The 19,944-nt window shown below is 41.1% G+C and overlaps 1 protein-coding gene across 1 annotated transcript in view; it reads left to right on the top strand.

The window, feature by feature from the left end:
* Positions 1 to 19,944, top strand: part of LAMA4 (laminin subunit alpha 4) — a 126,126-nt gene that overhangs the window by 89,084 nt on the left and 17,098 nt on the right. Inside the window, exons 19-29 of the mRNA XM_044290388.1 lie at positions 3,383 to 3,568; positions 5,332 to 5,471; positions 6,505 to 6,660; positions 8,687 to 8,832; positions 9,346 to 9,508; positions 11,380 to 11,513; positions 14,224 to 14,395; positions 14,483 to 14,614; positions 14,891 to 15,030; positions 15,826 to 15,961; positions 17,159 to 17,296. Of these exons, the coding sequence (XP_044146323.1) occupies positions 3,383 to 3,568; positions 5,332 to 5,471; positions 6,505 to 6,660; positions 8,687 to 8,832; positions 9,346 to 9,508; positions 11,380 to 11,513; positions 14,224 to 14,395; positions 14,483 to 14,614; positions 14,891 to 15,030; positions 15,826 to 15,961; positions 17,159 to 17,296 (1,643 nt within the window). The remainder of the gene's footprint in view (positions 1 to 3,382; positions 3,569 to 5,331; positions 5,472 to 6,504; positions 6,661 to 8,686; positions 8,833 to 9,345; positions 9,509 to 11,379; positions 11,514 to 14,223; positions 14,396 to 14,482; positions 14,615 to 14,890; positions 15,031 to 15,825; positions 15,962 to 17,158; positions 17,297 to 19,944) is intronic.

Raw genomic sequence — 19,944 nt, 5'->3', positions numbered from 1 at the left:
CAGAATTATTAGGCAAATGAGTATTTTGACCACATCATCCTCTTTATGCATGTTGTCTTACTCCAAGCTGTATAGGCTCGAAAGCCTACTACCAATTAGGCATATTAGGTGATGTGCATCTCTGTAATGAGAAGGGGTGTGGTCTAATGACATCAACACCCTATATCAGGTGTGCATAATTATTAGGCAACTTCCTTTCCTTTGGCAAAATGGGTCAAAAGAAGGACTTGACAGGCTCAGAAAAGTCAAAAATAGTGAGATATCTTGCAGAGGGATGCAGCACTCTTAAAATTGCAAAGCTTCTGAAGCGTGATCATCGAACAATCAAGCGTTTCATTCAAAATAGTCAACAGGGTCACAAGAAGCGTGTGGAAAAACCAAGGTGCAAAATAACTGCCCATGAACTGAGAAAAGTCAAGCGTGCCACTGCCAAGATGCCACTTGCCACCAGTTTGGCCATATTTCAGAGCTGCAACATCACTGGAGTGCCCAAAAGCACAAGGTGTGCAATACTCAGAGACATGGCCAAGGTAAGAAAGGCTGAAAGACGACCACCACTGAACAAGACACACAAGCTGAAACGTCAAGACTGGGCCAAGAAATATCTCAAGACTGATTTTTCTAAGGTTTTATGGACTGATGAAATGAGAGTGAGTCTTGATGGGCCACATGGATGGGCCCGTGGCTGGATTGGTAAAGGGCAGAGAGCTCCAGTCCGACTCAGACGCCAGCAAGGTGGAGGTGGAGTACTGGTTTGGGCTGGTATCATCAAAGAAGAGCTTGTGGGGCCTTTTCGGGTTGAGGATGGAGTCAAGCTCAACTCCCAGTCCTACTGCCAGTTTCTGGCAGAAACCTTCTTCAAGCAGTGGTACAGGAAGAAGTCTGCATCCTTCAACAAAAACATGATTTTCATGCAGGACAATGCTCCATCACACGCGTCCAAGTACTCCACAGCGTGGCTGGCAAGAAAGGGTATAAAAGAAGAAAATCTAATGACATGGCCTCCTTGTTCACCTGATCTGAACCCCATTGAGAACCTGTGGTCCATCATCAAATGTGAGATTTACAAGGAGGGAAAACAGTACACCTCTCTGAACAGTGTCTGGGAGGCTGTGGTTGGTGCTGCACGCAATGTTGATGGTGAACAGATCAAAACACTGACAGAATCTATGGATGGCAGGCTTTTGAGTGTCCTTGCAAAGAAAGGTGGCTATATTGGTCACTGATTTGTTTTTGTTTTGTTTTTGAATGTCAGAAATGTATATTTGTGAATGTTGAGATGTTATATTGGTTTCACTGGTAAAAATAAATAATTGAAATGGGTATATATTTGTTTTTTGTTAAGTTGCCTAATAATTATGCACAGTAATAGTCACCTGCACACACAGATATCCCCCTAAAATAGCTAAAACTAAAAACAAACTAAAAACTACTTCCAAAAATATTCAGCTTTGATATTAATGAGTTTTTTGGGTTCATTGAGAACATGGTTGTTGTCCAATAATAAAATTAATCCTCAAAAATACAACTTGCCTAATAATTCTGCACTCCCTGTAATATGTAAATTACCTCTCTACCAGCAAGTAGGGCGGCTACTTGCTGGTAGCAGCCGCATCCTCCTTTCATAAAGACGCCCCCTCCTCATGTTGATTGACAGGGCCAGCAAACGCTCTCCTCCTCTGGCAAGCCCTGTCTGCGTTAAAAATCTGGCACCTGCGCCGTACCGGTCTTCAGTCGGCGCAGGCGCACTGAGAGGAGGACGCTCGCTCGGCAGCCGGGTGTAGATGTGACGTCATCGGCGCAGGCGCATTGAGGATGGAGCGGCCGAGCAAGCGGCCGAGCAAGCGTCCTCCTCTCAGTGCGCCTGCGCCGACTGAAGACCGGTACGGCGCAGGCGCCAGATTTTGAACGCAGACAGGGCTAGCCAGAAGACGAGCACATTCGCTGGCCCTGTCAATCAACATGAGAAGGGGGCGTCTTTATGAAAGGAGGATGCGGCTGCTACCAGCAAGTAGCCGCCCTACTTGCTGGTAGAGAGGTAATTTACATATTATAAAAGTCAGTTTTTTTAAGAAACTGCTGAACGAAAATGAGTAAGAGCATTATATATTGATATATCGCAGTATAAGGAATTTAAGTAGCCAAAAAAAAAATATATGACTTTAGTGGGGTGACAGAAGCCCTTTAAGCAATAGGTCATTTTCTGATGACAATTGGATGAGATTCTAAGAAATCCACAGTGTAAATTGACCTGCAATGTGTTTTTTTTTTTTTTAATCTGTGATGCGCCAATTTATGCTGCGGACTTCCACTGTGTATTTCGCCCTTTGCAATGAAGAGGATGAAATCAGCAGCAAATCCACAGCAAAATCGCAGTATAAGGAATTTAAGTAGCCAAAAAAAAAAATACTTTAGTGAGGTGACAGAAGCCCTTTAAATCACATTTTTATGTTTAACATATTTTTAAAAAGTTTTGGATATTTTAAATTTTTCATGTCAATATCTATATTCAAACAAAACCCATAGCATCCTGCAGTTTCCCCACTGGCCACTATGAATAATAATAGGTGTCACTTCTTGGTCTGTATAGATCACTTTACTGCAGTTATCTGCTTATCTGTCATTCTAATCCTGCCTGTAATGATATCACCTCTGTGTATAGATAAGACAGGATACTCCATTCACTATAGGTAATTGCCGGAGCTTATTTATTATTTCCTTGCATAATGACCTCTGCACAGGGCCCAGAGCATGCCTAGAAAACTCTCCCATAGAAGACAATGAGGTCTCCTCCTGACCATTGTACCCATGGCCCATGGTGGCTGCTGTAAAGCAATTTTCTTAATGTTTTCTAAATGCAGTTAAGAACAGCTGAGACAAGATGGCCGCCACCATAGTCATGTTCGGGAAATAGAATAAAACAATTTGTAATCAGAAAACAAAAACAGATTAGAAAAAAAGGAGATTTGTTACAATCTTGTCAGAAAAAAATTATAGGTGACACATTTCCTTTAAATGATGTAGATTTACTACAGGCAAATTCACAGCATTTCTGTCCCATGTGGCTATAAACTCTGTGCATGCAGCATCACATGCAATATGGCACAAGTTTTTTATTTTTTATATCATATTCATATGGAATTTGACAGATAAACCTCCATATGGAACCGGGGGCCTATAGAGATACAGTAAAATCCCTTTGCACCTCTATCCCTATTACAGTTTATGATGCATAGTTTATATGGACACTCTAATATTACATTCATTACAATAGACTTCTTCACCCTTTTCCCACTTATTGTCTATGTAAAGTGCACGGCTCCATGTTTTATTATATGAATGCATCAGCAAAAAATACAAAATTTCCATGTCCTTATAACAGATGATACCAGAAAACAGCTAGAGAAAACCAAGCTCTTGGTGGACAAGGCTCTAAATGTCACTGCTGTGGTATCTGAGGTGACTGACCCAATGGAAAAAAATGTAAACATGTGGGCAGAAAACCTAAGTAATTCCAATTTTGATGCCTCCGATTACAATTCTGTTGTTAACTCAGCCGGAGAAACAGGTAAGAAATTGTCCTCTGCACTTTTTATATACATTAGACGAATTGTATGTACCGTACTTGCTGAGGCCCCATTCACACGATCCACAAAACACAGACACCGGCCAGGTGCACTCGGCATTGCTGTGATTTGGAGGTCGCCTCGCAGTGCTGCGCCAAGTTTAGAGTAGGTCCCACTCAAAGAGGCAACCTTGAGGAGGTGAGTGGGCTTATGCCTTTTGATCAAAATGTACACTAATGCCTGTCCGCTGTCCACTTGACGAAACTGAGCCAAATGGATCCGTCCTGGCACACAATGTAAGTCAATGGGGACGGATCAGTTTTCATTGACACAATCTGGCAAAATAGAAAACGGATCCGTCTCCCATTGACTTTCAATGGAGTTCATGACAGATCCGTCTTGGCTATGTTACAGATAATACAAATGGATCCGTTCATGGCGGATGCATGCGGTTGTATTATTGTAACAGAAACGTTTTTGCAGATCCATGACGGACCCGCCCAAAACACGAGTTTGAAAGTAGCCTTAGACAATTTCAGGTTAAATTGATTCACTGACACGAAGCACGAGGAAATTCGGCTTCTAGGCAAATCAAATTTATTCAGAAATTCGGATCGAATTCCACTTCATGGGATTCGATTCACTCATCTCTAACTGTGATGAATGGGACATATCTTCCTGCCTGGTATATTTACCATGCTGAGATTAAGACATACCTCCCAACCATCCCGGATCTGGTGGGACAGTACTGGATTTCAGTGGCTGTCCATTGTCCCAGTACTGAGGAGGTACGTCCTGCTTTCTAGCAGCTGTCTCTGCGTCCATAGGAAGCAGAGACAGTTGCCTGTATTATGATAAAGCAGTCAGCCGGCATTGGCTCCCTGCTTCATCATCCCTACCCCTGTCGACTCTCCACACCTCTGGTCTGTGCGGGGGCGGGGCCTATAAGTCTCCTCACGCCGTTTAAGGCGCTCTCATAAGGAGAAGTTGTTGTCCCCGAATTCTGACCTAGGCCATTCACCCAGTTAAGCCGGTACTCTCTGCTCTTCACTGATGAGGGGCAATCACCCTTAAACAGCTGTCTGCAGATGAGATGCTGGCTTATTATCCAAGCCATGTCTCAAGGCCTTTTAAAAGATCAAACATTGACTTATAAGATACCCAACTTGCATCTGGTAGCATTATTGGCAGAGCTTATTAAGAACTCATCTGCATACCTTCTTTCCAGAGGAGCCTCCAAGGCCTATAAGACTCCTCAGGCGGTTTAAGGCGCTCTCCATAAGGAGATGTTGTATTTCCCAAATCCAGGCACTTACTAATGTATTGTAATTGTCCATATTGCCTCCTTTGCTGGCTAGATTCATTTTTCCATTGCATTATACACTGCTCATTTACATAGAAAAAGCGCCTGCCTGTGCACACTCCCACAGTCCCGGCCACTAGAGAAGCTGGCACCTTTTCGTATAGTGTGCAAGCATGACCACCACTGATGGATTACAGGATGGTCATAATTCCTGGAAAAGAGTAGTGTATAATGTGATGGAAAAATGGATCACACCAGCAAAGGAAGCAATATGGACAATCACAATACATTAGTAAGTTTTTTGTATTAACTTTCCCTACATGATAATGGACAGTTGCTAAAATGAGACAACCCCTTTAAGAAATCAGCCCCATTGTAGATAGATTACACAAAGTTTCATATATGCTGCTTTTCACATGGAGTTTTTGTACCTTGTGTGAATGTCTTTGTATTTTATTTCAGTTAAGAATTTGACAGAAGTGATGCCATTGCTCCTAAATAAGCTACGCACTGTAGACCACAAATTCCCTGCTAACAATATCTCATCCAGTATTAACCGCATCCGTGAGCTGATCGCACAGACAAGAAGCATAGCCAGTAAGGTAGGATGGTCACGAGCCTTCCCCATGCTTGCTAACATAGTACTGATGTGCCAACCGATCACATCACAAACACTTCATAGTCTCTTCATCTCTATGGAATTGGAGTCTTTGAAGTGACATGTACAGCAGCTATATATATTATACTGCTAGTCAGAAGAATTCTACTTCATGCATCATTATGTCCTGCACAGTGTGAGTTGAGAATATCGCTGCTAAAATAACGTCATATACAGATCTAGAAAAGGTTAACGTGATACTTAATGCATTAAATACACAGTTGCAGCACACTTTAAATTGACATTTACTACAACATTAAAACAGTCATTAACATTTGCTGCAACTGTATCTTTACTGGATTATGTGTCAGGTTAAAGTTTGCTACATCTGTGTATATATGCACCTTTATAGATATTGGATGTAACCATTCTTAAAAACATGCCATTAATGAAAATGATCACACTAATAATTAATATTTTGGAAGGCTGCTAAATGTTTACACATTGCTTTGTTTTCTTCACCAACTTAAAGGGGTTTTCCGGGAACATAATATTGATGACCTATCTTTAGGATAGGTATTCAACATATGATCGGTGGGTGTCCGACTCTGAGCACTGCCACGATCAGATGTTTGAGGAGGGGGCGGCACTCCAGTGAGAGCGTCGACCTCCTCACATCATGCTAAGCACACCACTGTACATTATATAGCGGCTCAGTTTTGTATTGCAGTCCATACCCATTCACTTGAATAGGACTGAACTGCGCCTATGCCATGTGACTGATGAACGTGACATCACTGGCATAGGAAGAGGCCCTAGGACTTATCGGAGGGTGCTACCTCTTGAAACAGCTGATTGATGGAGATGCCAGGAGTCTGACATCCACCAATCAGATACTGATGGTCTATCCTGAGGATAGGACTTAAATATTCTACTCCTAGAATATCGTTTTAAGATCTATGATCAACTTAAGATGTATGGCAAGATCTTGTCACAGCCCCTAATTGTCTCTGTGCATTCTATCTTTTTCATTTAAGGTTCAAGTATCAATGAAGTTTGAAGGCAAATCAGCAGTTAATGTGAACTTGAAGACAAACGTAGCCGACCTGAAGGCTTATTCCTCTATCATTATGTACATTAATCCAGAGGCCCGCCAACAAGACAGATTTATTATGTATCTAGGAAACAAAAATGTAAGTAATCGTTGTTAAAGAAACTATTATTTTTTTCTTGGTTGCATTCAATAAGTTACAAAACAGATTAAAAAATGCTTTATCAATATGCTGCCATGGCATGTGACCAGACACGCCGTATAGCATAAGAGCTGGCATAAACATACAGTGTAAGCATTGAGAAGACCATCACTGATCTATATCAAATTTATCTATGATGGATTTTGAATTCCCATAGTTTCCGTATATATTAGCTTTCTTCCTTGAGAGGACCACTCATCTTGAGGACCATTTGACCATTTTGCAAGTTTGGATAGTCATCTCATAGAGATTCCGAAGCATCTGCAATTGTACAAATATAACTCTTTATGCCAACACCATACCTGGGGAGAATTATGTTCTAAAAAATATGGCACATATAACAACATATTCATGTGCTGGCATATTAGCTATAGAGTTTGAGTTCTGTTTCATAAAACAGCACTCTAATGTTGTATAGCATCAGATGTGGACATTGATGTGGAAGGAGATTTGGTTCCAGCAGATGTCCTTATTACAACACTGACATGTAAGCAAGAAAGGACAGAATTATCATAAGCACACAGGCACTGCCACCTCTGTCAGCCAGTCGGCCAAACTGTATACACTGAAACCTCTCCAAAAGAGCATAGACTAATATAAAGGGGTTGAGCAGGGGTTTTGTATCTGCAGGATAGGTCATTAATATCTGAACGGGAGGGGTACGACACCCAGTATTCCCCGCCGATCAGCTGTTTGAAGAGGAGGCGGCTCTCCATGTGAGCACTGCTTTCTCTTCTCTACACTGTCTGTCATCTCCTGTTCAGTGGCGGCATAGTCCCCGAGACAACAGGCAGTGTAATAAAGAGGAAGTATCCCTGCTGATCAGATATTGTTGACCTATCCTCAGGATAGGCTGCACAACCCCTTTAAGAAGACTACCCCCTATCCAGAACAGTTTATAACAGATTTTTAGTTCCACCACATACTATGTATACTGGCCATCTTCTCTGAGAAGACAACCCCCTAGGAACTCAGCACAAGAATCTACCATTAAATAAAAAATTAATTCTGTTTTATAATGAGGCCCAGTCTGTTTTGATAAGACAGTACAACCATTTAACTTTTTTCACATTTTGTTATGTTGCATCCTTGTGCTAAAATAAAATGAAAAAATCAAGTTTTCACACAAAAATCTGCACTCAATACTCCATATTGATAAAGTGAAAACAAGATTTTAGAAATATTTGCAAATTTCTCAAAATATTTTGCATGGACATAAGTATTCATGGCCTTTATTATGACACTTGAAACTTATCTCTGGGGACTTCCCATTTCTATTGATCATGTTTGAAATATTTCTTTGCTTTGATTGAAGTGAATCTGTGGCAAATTCAGTTGATTGGACATGATTTGGAAAGACACACATCTGTCTATATAATGTCTCACAGCTGACAATGCAAAAACCAAGTCAAGGAAGGAAAATAGCGTCCTGTAGAGCTAAGAGACAGTATTGTGTGGAGGTACATCAAAAGAAGGGTACAAACTTTTCTCCTACACTGAAAATTCCCAAGAGCACATTGGCCATAAATGGAAGAAGTTTGGAACAACCAGGACTCTTTCTAGAGCTGGCCGCCCCACCAAACTAAGTAATTGGGGGAGAAGGGCTTTGATAAGAGTGGTGACCAAGAACCCTATGGTCACTGTGGCTGAGCTCCAAAGATCCTGTGTTGAGATGGGAGAAACTACCAGAAGGTCAAACATCACTGTTTTTCCTTTTCAATAAATTAGCAACATTTTTGAATATTCTGTTTTCACTGTTATTATAGAGTATGGAGTGAGGAATGATGCAGAAAATTTTAGCCCACGGCTGCAACATAACAAAATGTTAATAAAAGTGAAACGTTTTGAAGACTTTCTAAATGCATTGCATATTGAAAAATTGACTTAAAAAACTGAATTATGAGGATGAATATGTGAAATATTAAGACTTTGTATTACCTTTACTTATCCATTCACATTTTTCTAGGCCAAATCAGACTACATGGGTCTTGCAATTAAGCGTAATAGTCTTGTATATGTGTACAACCTGGGAAAAGGAGATGTAGAGATTCCATTGGACTCCAAACCTGTCAATACGTGGCCATCATACTTCAGTCTTGTGAAAATAGAAAGGTAACATGCATCAACCCACAGATTAGCACCACACATGTTTCACATATAAACCAGTCGTTCTAAAAGTACATAATGTTTGGGCCTCAGCCTCTCAGCCAATAATAAGTCACTTGCAGGTGCCAGCTGTATTATACAGCTGGCACCTTGCTCTCATTGCTAGAATCAGCGTTAACTCCAATCATGGTAGTTTAGACCTCTCAAATGCCTTAGTCAGTGATGACTGCAGCCTCTAAGTGGTTAGAGAAAGGGAATGGACGGAGCTGTGTAATTCTGGTGCCTATTTCAGATGATTGGCAGGGTGAGGGGTGTTGAACGCCGGCCAATCAGATATTGATGGCCTATTCTGAGGATAGTCCATCAACATAAAAGTTGGACAACTCCTTTAAGGGGTAATACATTGAGAAGATAAATATTGTATTTGATGTAATAAGGTCTACTTTACTGTTACATTGAGGTAAATGTAAAAATACTATTTATATTGTCATATGGTATTAATATCTAATCATTTCATAGACTGGGAAGACATGGCAAAGTGCTTTTAACTATACCCAGTGAGAGCAGTACAGCAGAGGAGAAGTTCATTAAGAAGGGCGAGGCTTCTGGAACTGATTCTTTGCTTGATCTAGAACCTGAAAACACAGTCTTCTACGTAGGTGGTGTGCCGGATGGATTTAAGGTATGAACTGTGTATGCAAACTAAATCTCTATAAGTAATGATGTTATCATGCCAAAAAGCAGCTATACAAAAACAGACAATAATTGTAACTGCTAAAACAATGTATTGCTCAGGCTTTTCTTAGGAAAATTGTTGTTAATTTTTATACCGTACTTTGAACAGAGAATCCATGTAATACATGGTATGCTATTATGGTTTTCAAAAGTTAAAGCAGAGATGACTCTTTTCATTGAAGAGTGAATGGACTGCAATAAAATATGCCACATAACCACACACACCCTGTACAGTAGATTTATTGAATATATATTCTAAAGTGATTATAACAGCCAGGATGACCTGTTATATTCTGGGAAGTGTGCCTTAAAGGGGTTCTGCACTTTTTTTTAAACTGATGATCCTCTGGATAGATCATCAGCATCTGATCGGCAGGGGTCCGACACCCAGGACCCCTGCCGATCAGCTGTTTGAGAAGGCAGCAGCGCTGGCAGTAGCACCGCGTCCTTCTTACTGTATACTGCAGGCCCAGTGACATCACGACTAGTATCACTGGCCTGGGCGGGGCTAAGCTCCATTCAAGTGAACAGAGCTTAGCCCCGCCCAAGCTAGTGATGCTAGTCGTGACGTCACTGGGCCTGCGGTAAACAGCGAGAAGGCCGCGGCACTACTGCCAGCGCCTCTGCCTTCTCAAACAGCTGATCGGCAGGGGTATCGGGTGTCTGACCCCTGCCGATCAGATGCTGATGATCTATCCAGAGAATAGATCATCAGTTTAAAAAAAACCTGCAGAACCCCTTTAATTAAAGAGGTATTCTTGTCTGGACATAAGAATATGATATGCCATAAGTGTCTAGTAGTTGTTGGGCCCACCTCTGGGACGTGCTCCTATTTCAAGAACGATGTCCCACCGTTAATGGAGAGCAGGAAGCGCATGGGCAACCACCCATCCGTTCACTGCCATGATGAGACTTCTGAAAACAGCAGAGTGCAGACTTGGCTATTTTCAGGAGTCCCATAGAGGTGAAAGGAGGGGTGGCCACACATGCGCTACTTGCTTTCCATTTACTGCAATGGGACTTCCGAAAATAAATAAGCATGTCTTTTTTGGAAGGCCCATAGAAGCAAAAGGAGGGGGTGCTGCACATGTATGGCACGCTTTCTGTTCATGATGGAGGCCCCATAGGAGCATGTCCCAAAGGTGGCACCCACATCCTTGTGATATTTATGACATATCCTATCAATATACACAGAACATAACAGCACTCTCAAGGCACTAAATACAACATCTATATGTAAACTAATACCATGTTTGATAAAAAAATATGAGGTTATTTAATATATTTTGATCAACAAATATCTGTGACCACCCACCACAGCAAGGTGACCTTTGTCCAGACAGGAACCTACTCTGTTTAATACCTATCTCTATGGCAGTGGGCAAACCCCACACATATACTGTGTTGGTATGGTCATAACATAATAATAAATATACTAAATAGTAGAGAAAAATATTAATGTAATGTGAATGGACCCTATGGTGGCACCATATCGTCTCTACAGTTCTGTACCAAGGACCAATGGACATTTTTCATACAGCTTGTTGGAAAATCTTTCTCATTAACTAGTCTTTCCCTTTTTCCTGAACTAGCCTATGGGTAGGGCGCTGATTATAGGTGTCATTAAATCATCTGAAGCTGAATAACAATTTCAAATGATTAGATTTGTTATAAGTTAATAATGAAAAACCCATGCTCTCTTAATGAGTATCTCACAGGTATTTATGTATTTTTGTACAGGCTACCTTTAACCAATGCACAGATTTATAATTAACTGATATTAGCATGTAAATTACATCTCCTTGCTGTTTCTTTCAGCTCCCACACAGTTTGAACCTACCCAGTTTTGTGGGTTGTCTGGAACTTGCATCTGTGAATGATGACGTTGTCAGTTTATACAATTTCCGGGAAAAATATAACATAAATACAGTCACATCACCACCTTGTAGGAGGTAAGACGACGCTTGGCATTTGGACTACTCTATGCCCCTATTTTGTGTACATACATTAAAATATTCAATTGCATTAATATTTTATTTGGATATGCCACTACTTTCAAACTGGTTGAGGTCAAAATGCTGGGACCCCTTAAGAATTGAAGGTAAAATAGTATTTCACTTGAATGTAGTTGAGGAGCAGTAGCAGGGGATGCTTCTGTGCAAAAGTGAGGGCCAGAGATTTATTTTCAGGATCAGCAAAGGGGAGGTTAGATCCTCTCCAATTATGATGTTAATATGGCATATCCTAGCAATATGTTATAAGATTAGAGATAGAAATATCCCTTGAAGGAAATAATTCTTTCAGTAACTGAGGCTGTATGTAATTGTTTGCTGTTGACCTCTACTCCACCTTTCTCTTAGCTAGTGCATGGGATGCATTTTGGTGCATATTGTGACACCGATTAATTTTATTTTATTTTTTTAACCCTTTGCTTTGCAAAATGTGAAATTTGTGGCAGAAATCTGCAGCATAAATTCACTTACACAACAGATTTCTTACACAACACGTTGATAAGATTGGTTCAAATATTGTCCAATTTGTTGCTACTGTAAAATGCTGATGACGTATACTAGACTGGTAGTTGAATTAGTTCTTAAAATTATTATCTACATAGGCGTAAAGAGATTTTCTGGGTCCTCTATATTGATGACCATCAATATCTGATCGGTATGGGTCAGACACCCTGTACCAAACCCCTCTCAATCAGCTGTATGAAGAGCCTGTAGTGCTCCTGTAAGTTCTGTGGCCTCCTTACAGATAACTAAGTACAGCATTGTACAGTCGTGGCCAAAAGTTTTGAGAATGACACAAATATTAGTTTTCACAAAGTTTGCTGCTAAACTGCTTTTAGATCTTTGTTTCAGTTGTTTCTGTGATGTAGTGAAATATAATTACACGCACGTCATACATTTCAAAGGCTTTTATCGACAATTACATGACATTTATGCAAAGAGTCAGTATTTGCAGTGTTGGCCCTACTTTTTCAGGACCTCTGCAATTCGACTGGGCATGCTCTCAATCAACTTCTGGGCCAATTCCTGACTGATAGCAACCCATTCTTTCATAATCACTTCTTGGAGTTTGTCAGAATTAGTGGGTTTTTGTTTGTTCACCCGCCTCTTGAGGATTGACCACAAAATGTCAACGTTTTGGTCCCCAAGCCACTTAGTTATCACTTTTGCCTTATGGCACGGTGCTCCATTGTGCTGGAAAATGCATTGTTCTTCATCAAACTGTTGTTGGATTGTTGGAAGAAGTTGCTGTTGGAGGGTGCTTTGGTACCATTCTTTATTCATGGCTGTGTTTTTGGGCAAAATTGTGAGTGAGCCCACTCCCTTGGATGCGAAGCAACCCCACACATGAATGCTCAGGATGCTTTACTGTTGGCATGACACAGGACTGATGGTAGCGCTCACCTTTTCTTCTCCGGACAAGCCTTTTTCCTGATGCCCCAAACAATCAGAAAGAGGCTTCATCGGAGAATATGACTTTGCCCCAGTCCTCAGCAGTCCATTCACCATATTTTCTGCAGAAGATCAATCTGTCCCTGATGTTTTTTTTTTTTTTAGAGAAGTGGCTTCTTTGCTGCCCTTCTTGACACCAGGCCATCTTCCAAAAGTCTTCGCCTCACTGTGCGTGCAGATGCGCTCACACCTGCCTGCTGCCATTCCTGAGCAAGCTCTGCACTGGTGGCACTCCGATCCCGCAGCTGAATCCTCTTTAGGAGACTATCCTGGTGCTTGCTGGACTTTCTTGGACGCCCTGAAGCCTTCTTAACAAGAATTGAACCTCTTTCCTTGAAGTTCTTGATGATCCTATAAATTGTTGATTGAGGTGCAATCTTAGTAGCCACAATATCCTTGCCTGTGAAGCCATTTTTATGCAACGCAATGATGGCTGCACGCGTTTCTTTGCAGGTCACCATGGTTAACAATGGAAGAACAATAATTTCAAGCATCACCCTCCTTTTAACAGGTCAAGTCTGCCATTTTTACCCAATTAGCCTGACATAATGATCTCCAGCCTTGTGCTCGTCAGCATTCTCACCTGAGTTAACAAGACGATTACTGAAATGATCTCAGCAGGTCCTTTAATGACAGCAATGAAATGCAGTGGAAAGTTTTTTTGGGATTAAGTTCATTTTCATGGCAAAGAAGGACTATGCAATTCATCTGATCACTCTTCATAACATTCTGGAGTATATGCAAATTGCTATTATAAAAACTTAAGCAGCAACTTTTCCAATTTCCAATATTTATGTAATTCTCAAAACTTTTGGCCACGACTGTATATTGCATAGAGGCTGTGCTTGGTATTTCAGCCTCAGCTCATTCACATGAATAGGACTGAACTGCAACTAGGCCGTGTGACCCATGAACGTGATGTTACTTTCCTAGTATAAGGTCATGCACTCACTGGAGCGCTAAAGTCTCTTCAACCAGTAGATGCTGGGGGTGCTGGAAGTCAGACCCTCACCAACCAGATATTGATGACCTATCCTGAGGACAGGTTATCAATATAAGAATCCTGGAAAACTCCTCTAAAGCAAGATGTAGACATCCAGATTAACCTGTGTATCATGTAATCTTTATACATATTCATAATATGAGTATGAAATAATATAATAATAATAATTAACAATTTGCTTGTTTTTCTATATAGAAATAGGTTGGCTTTTACCCAAAGTCGTGCGGCCAGTTACTTCTTTGATGGTTCTGGTTATGCCGTCATACGTAATATTGAAAAGAGAGGACGTTTTACCCAAGTTACTCGTTTTGATATTGAAGTTCGAACACCTGTAGATAATGCTCTTATTTTCTTGATGGTTAATGGAGTAAGTGTGCACCTTGTTTCCTACTATTCAATATGTCACACAAGACTGTACCTGTATACTGAATGTTTGCTTACTTTCCTCTCCTAGACAAAGTTCTTTAGTCTGGAAATCCAAGATGGCTACCTGAGGCTGTTGTATGACTTTGGATTCAGTAAGGGTCCAGTTCTTCTAGATGACTCGATGAAAAAAGCACAGATCAATGATGCAAGATATCATGAGGTATAGTATGATATGTCGTAGCACAGCAGCTCCTAAAGCAGCTGCCCAGGATTAAAAAAGACAAAGCCTTGTTTTTTTCCAAAAACAGTGCCACGTCTGTCCACAGTCAGTGTCTGATACTGAAATATAGCCCAATAGATGTGAATGAGGCACTGCTTTTGGGAAAGGGGGAGCAAACCCTGTTTTCCTATCTTAAACAACTGCTTTACACTAAAATGTAAGCATGAGAATTCTGTTAAATAGACCACAATACAAATGACCAATTTCGTTTTCTAGATTTCTGTAATTTATCACAATTCCAAGAAGATGATCTTGGTGGTTGACAGAAAACATGTAAAGAGTGTTGACAATGATAAAACCTCAATTCCGTTTACTGACATATTTATAGGAGGAGCGCCTTCACACATTCTGCAGAGGTACGTTCATTTAATTCTCAATAGTACAATACCATAGACAGCCATCGCAAATCAAAGCTACCAACATTACAGAGGTAAAATATCTCTAGATTAATATTAAATCCTCATGGAAGAAATATACTTATACTGCACACATTTAGCTACAAAATAAATTTAAAATGTAACCCATTTGGCAAATTTACAGTAGGTATAGTATTTATTTTTATTAAAGGGGTTGTCCCATGAAAAATATTCTACAGTCTTCAAACCAGCAACTGGATCTGAATACCTTTGTAATTGCATGTAATTATTCAATAAAATGCATCTGTATAGCGCCACCTGGTGTTGTTTTTTTGTTTTCTTATTTTTTTGTCCGGCTCACTGAGGTGGCCACACATGCCCAGTTTCATTCTTTAACTGACTCCCGAGCTGTGATAGGGAGACTCTCCTTGAGCTGCCAGCTTGATATAAATCTACCAGAGCAATAAATGGGATGATCTCTGCATGAGGTACAGGGCTGGTTCCAGCTTTGTTAGAAAGAGATTTTTTTTAATGTACTATATGAGGTCCGATTTAAATTTTGTTTACATTAAACATGGGATGACCCCTTTGATGCCAAAGTTTTCCAGTTTATAATTAACTTATTTTATTAGTAGACAAGGTAAAAAATAACGATACAGAATGAGTTTTACCAAACTTATCGGAAATATTGTGTTTTGGATGAAGATTTTATATACATTAGTACATGAAGAGGTTATATACATTAGTGACAAAACATAAGGTGGCTATGATACAGTATTTCCCTCTACTCTGCAGTATGCGGACACACCTGGCTGCAGACGTAGCCTTCCGAGGATGCATGAAAGGTTTCCAGTTCCAGAAGAAAGATTTCAATCTGTTAGAGGAGCAAGACACTATTGGTATCAGTTATGGATGTCCTGAAGAGTCCCTGGTGAGTTACAAGATAATGCTTTGCAGTATTATATATCCTATAGTGTACGATGTAAATAGCTTCAGCCTAGGTGGTTCTGTGAAAACCCTTACCCTTAGAATTTGAGGAGGAAATGAGATGATAACAGAGAAGAATGCATTTAGGTAGTTGCGATCATTGAGCAATCAGCAGTCAGTGGCCATACTCTTTACATAGCTGTCAGCCAAAAACTGGCCATAGGGGGAGATTCAGGAGGCCAATATACATATTCCAACATAGTTTTCCAGTCTGCCAAGATCAGCAGCTTTGGCCAACATTAATGTAATATGTATGGCCAGCTTTATCTGGCGGCAGCTTATCTTGATTGAGAACAAAGAATTGGGCATGTTAAAATTCAATATGGGTATAAAAACTACACAGAAGCAGTATTTTTTTTGCTTAATAGTAATTTACTTTATATAAATAGATTGCACTTCATCACCAACATAGCGGTCAATCTTGAGAAAGTGGTGGTGTCCCCAAAACATCACTGGACGTGTGGTCACGCTACCTCAGTTACCGTCTGAATGGCTCACATGGATTTCTAACAGTCTGGCACGGACACCGCTTATGGACTTTCTCATACTGCTATTTTGGGTTCGAAGTGCAATATATTTATATAAAGTAAAGAATTACTACACAAAAAGACTGCTTCCATGCACTTTTATATGGATGTTCACTTGAGATTGTGAGACTCCCTATTTGCAAACATGTTGCATAAGCAATGCCACCTCTTGGGTTTAATTACCATATTTCAAATTCAACATGACCCTTCTTTCCCCAACATCTGCCTTTGGAGAGAAAATAAGGACACCATCATACACAGTCAATGGTTGGCCATGTTAACAGAGAAAGGAAACAATGGAGGAATGATAAAGAAGGGTGGATGAGTCAAACAGCAAAGTGGCGACATAAAAAGTGCTGACCTGCCATGCAGATTTGCCGTCATTTCCTGTATGGTGAAGGTCCACCTGCCTGGACCTTCACTGATCCTCAACATGAAGGGGCTTAATTAGAACTGCAGCTCTTTACAGCTTTTCCCCGCTCCTCTCTTCCCACTGGAATTATATAGGTCATTTATGCGATTCAAAACGACTTAGGGTAGGAGCTTCTATAGTAAATATATGTATATCAATATTTATGCACATAGAATAATGTTTTACCTTAATTTAATCCTAGATATCCCGCAGTGCGTATTTTAGTGGGCAAAGCTTTTTGGCATCTAGTCAAACACTGTCACCATTTGATGCATTTGAAGGAGGTTTTAGCTTTAAAACACTACAGCCTAGTGGACTGTTGCTTTATCATTCTGATGGGGTGAGTAGAAATGTAACATAGTGATAGTAATTATGTTTCTCATATCCAGTATATGGGACTCTTGAGATCAAACTTTGTGTTCTCATTGTTCTCATTATTAAATGTTTCATAGTTCAGTGTATCCCTGGTGTAGTTTTAACAATACTCGTAGCAGCACTGCTAAATATGTATTAAAGGGGTTGTGCCATGGAAAATATTCTGCATATTTCAAACCAGGACCTAGATCTGAATATGCTTTTGTAATTGCATGTAATAAAATATGTATGGGGTAATTTATTAAGACCGGCGTTTTAGATGCTGGTCTTGAAACCCTGCAATAGCACTTGATGCGCCTAAGTTATATAGATGTGCTGGCCTCTACATAACTTAGGCGCATCCACCACCGGCGTACAACAGTGTTAAATCTACTACACCAGCTTCCTTACTGGTGTAGATTTAGAGTATTTTCTACGACAAAACCTGGCATAGAAAATAATAAATGAGACGGGCCTACCAGTCCGTCCTCTTCCCCGTCACGCCAGGCCCCCTTTTTTAGAACTCCCATACCTGGTGTAGAAGGGGAATAAGTCACAGATTTTGCCGCAAATCACTTTAGCGTCAAAAGCTGCGCTAAAAATACGCCAAATAGTGGAGTATATTTGGTCATAAATGACCCCTTAGGGGTCATTCATATGGCCGTATGTTTTATTCCGCATCATTTCAATGGGGCCGCAAAAGATGTGGACAGCACACCGTGTGCTGTCCGCATCCGTTGTTCTGTTCCGCGGCCCCACAAAAATATAGAGCTTGTCCTATTCTTGTCCGCAATTCCGGGCAAGAATAAGCATTTTCTATAAAAGTGATGCCCATGTGCGGTCTGCAAATTGCGGAACGCACACAGGACAGTTTCCGTGTTTTGCCGATCCGCAATTTACAGACCGCAAAACACATACAGTTGTTTGAATAAGCCCTTAGTATAACTTCTGAGCTATTCAATAAAATGTATCTGTATAGCACCACCTGCTTTTTGTTATTTTCCTTATTTCTTGTCCACCTCACTTTGGTGGTCGCACACGCTATTTTTAAATCTTCAACTTTCACCAGCCCTATTGTCTTTTATAAGTTGTAGCAGTTACAGGGAAAGTGGAGAAGCACAGACACAACAGAAAGAGAAGCACAGAGAGTCAACACAGGGTTGAGTGCAACACTGCTAGAGCACAGAAACAATATAGGGGGAGTGCAACACTGCTGGAGAACATAGACAATATAGGGGGAGTGCAACACTGCTGGAGCACAGAGACAATATAGGGGGGAGTACAACACTGCTAGAGCACAGAGACAATATAGGGGGAGTGCAACAGTGCTGGAGCACAGAGACAATATAGGGGGAGTGCAACACTGCTGGAGCACAGAGACAATATAGGGGGAGTGCAACACTGCAAGAGCACAGAGACAATATAGGGGGGAGTACAACACTGCTGGAGCACAGAGACAATATAGGGGGAGTGCAACAGTGCTGGAGCACAGAGACAATATAGGGGGGAGTACAACACTGCTAGAGCACAGAAACAATATAGGGGGCGTGCAACACTGCTGGAGAACATAGACAATATAGGGGGATTGCAACACTGCTGGAGCACAGAGACAATATAGGGGGGAGTACAACACTGCTAGAGCACAGAGACAATATAGGGGGAGTACAACACTGCTGGAACACTGAGATAATATAGGGGGGAGTGCAACAGTGCTGGAGCACAGAGAGAATATGGGGGGAGTACAACACTGCTAGAGCACAGAGACAATATAGGGGGAGTACAACACTGCTGGAGCACAGAGACAATATAGGGGGAGTGCAACAGTGCTGGAGCACAGAGAGAATATGGGGGGAGTACAACACTGCTAGAGCACAGAGACAATATAGGGGGAGTACAACACTGCTGGAGCACAGAGACAATATAGGGGGAGTGCAACAGTGCTGGAGCACAGAGAGAATATGGGGGGAGTACAACACTGCTGGAGCACAGAGACACTATAGGGGGAGTGCAACGCTGCTGGAACACAGAGATAATATAGGGGGGAGTGCAACATAGAGAGACAACAAGAGGGAAGCACAGCAAGCACACAGGCACCATAAAGAGATCAGTGGAGACACAAACGGAATATAGGAGTGCAGATAACAGAGGATGCCAGACAGGGAGCATAGAACACTTATTCCCTGCATTACCATGATCACCCTGTAGAAGTATCCACATCCTAGAATAAATACCCCCCTGGTTCAATGCACAATACAGCAGGAATCTGAGAACTGTGGGGGAACCTCTCAGAAGGGCAGTATCTCCTGATAGCAGGGAAGGACAGTGGAATGCCCCTCCTCCTCCATCTCTCTCCTTCAGACTGCACTAACCTTCCCCATTACTTAACAGTCCTGTGGCCCAGCTAGAGAGTCCTCACAAGTACCATTTTAAAGTAGGAGGCAATATCACTGTGTGATGTGGCCACCTGCTGGCTGCAAGAATTGTATCACCTCTGTAACAGAAATGATTATTGAAGCTTTATAATGCTGGGCATCCCTTTCCTCCAGGCCAACTGCACAGAGGGTATGCCTGTCCATGTACAAAAAAAATACTGTACATATATAAAATGCCACCACATGCTGTACATAATAATGG

The sequence above is a fragment of the Bufo gargarizans genome, chromosome 4, assembly GCF_014858855.1.
Source record: "Bufo gargarizans isolate SCDJY-AF-19 chromosome 4, ASM1485885v1, whole genome shotgun sequence".
Classification (NCBI taxonomy): Eukaryota; Metazoa; Chordata; class Amphibia; order Anura; family Bufonidae; genus Bufo; species Bufo gargarizans.
This window is presented reverse-complemented; position numbering and strand designations above follow the sequence as displayed.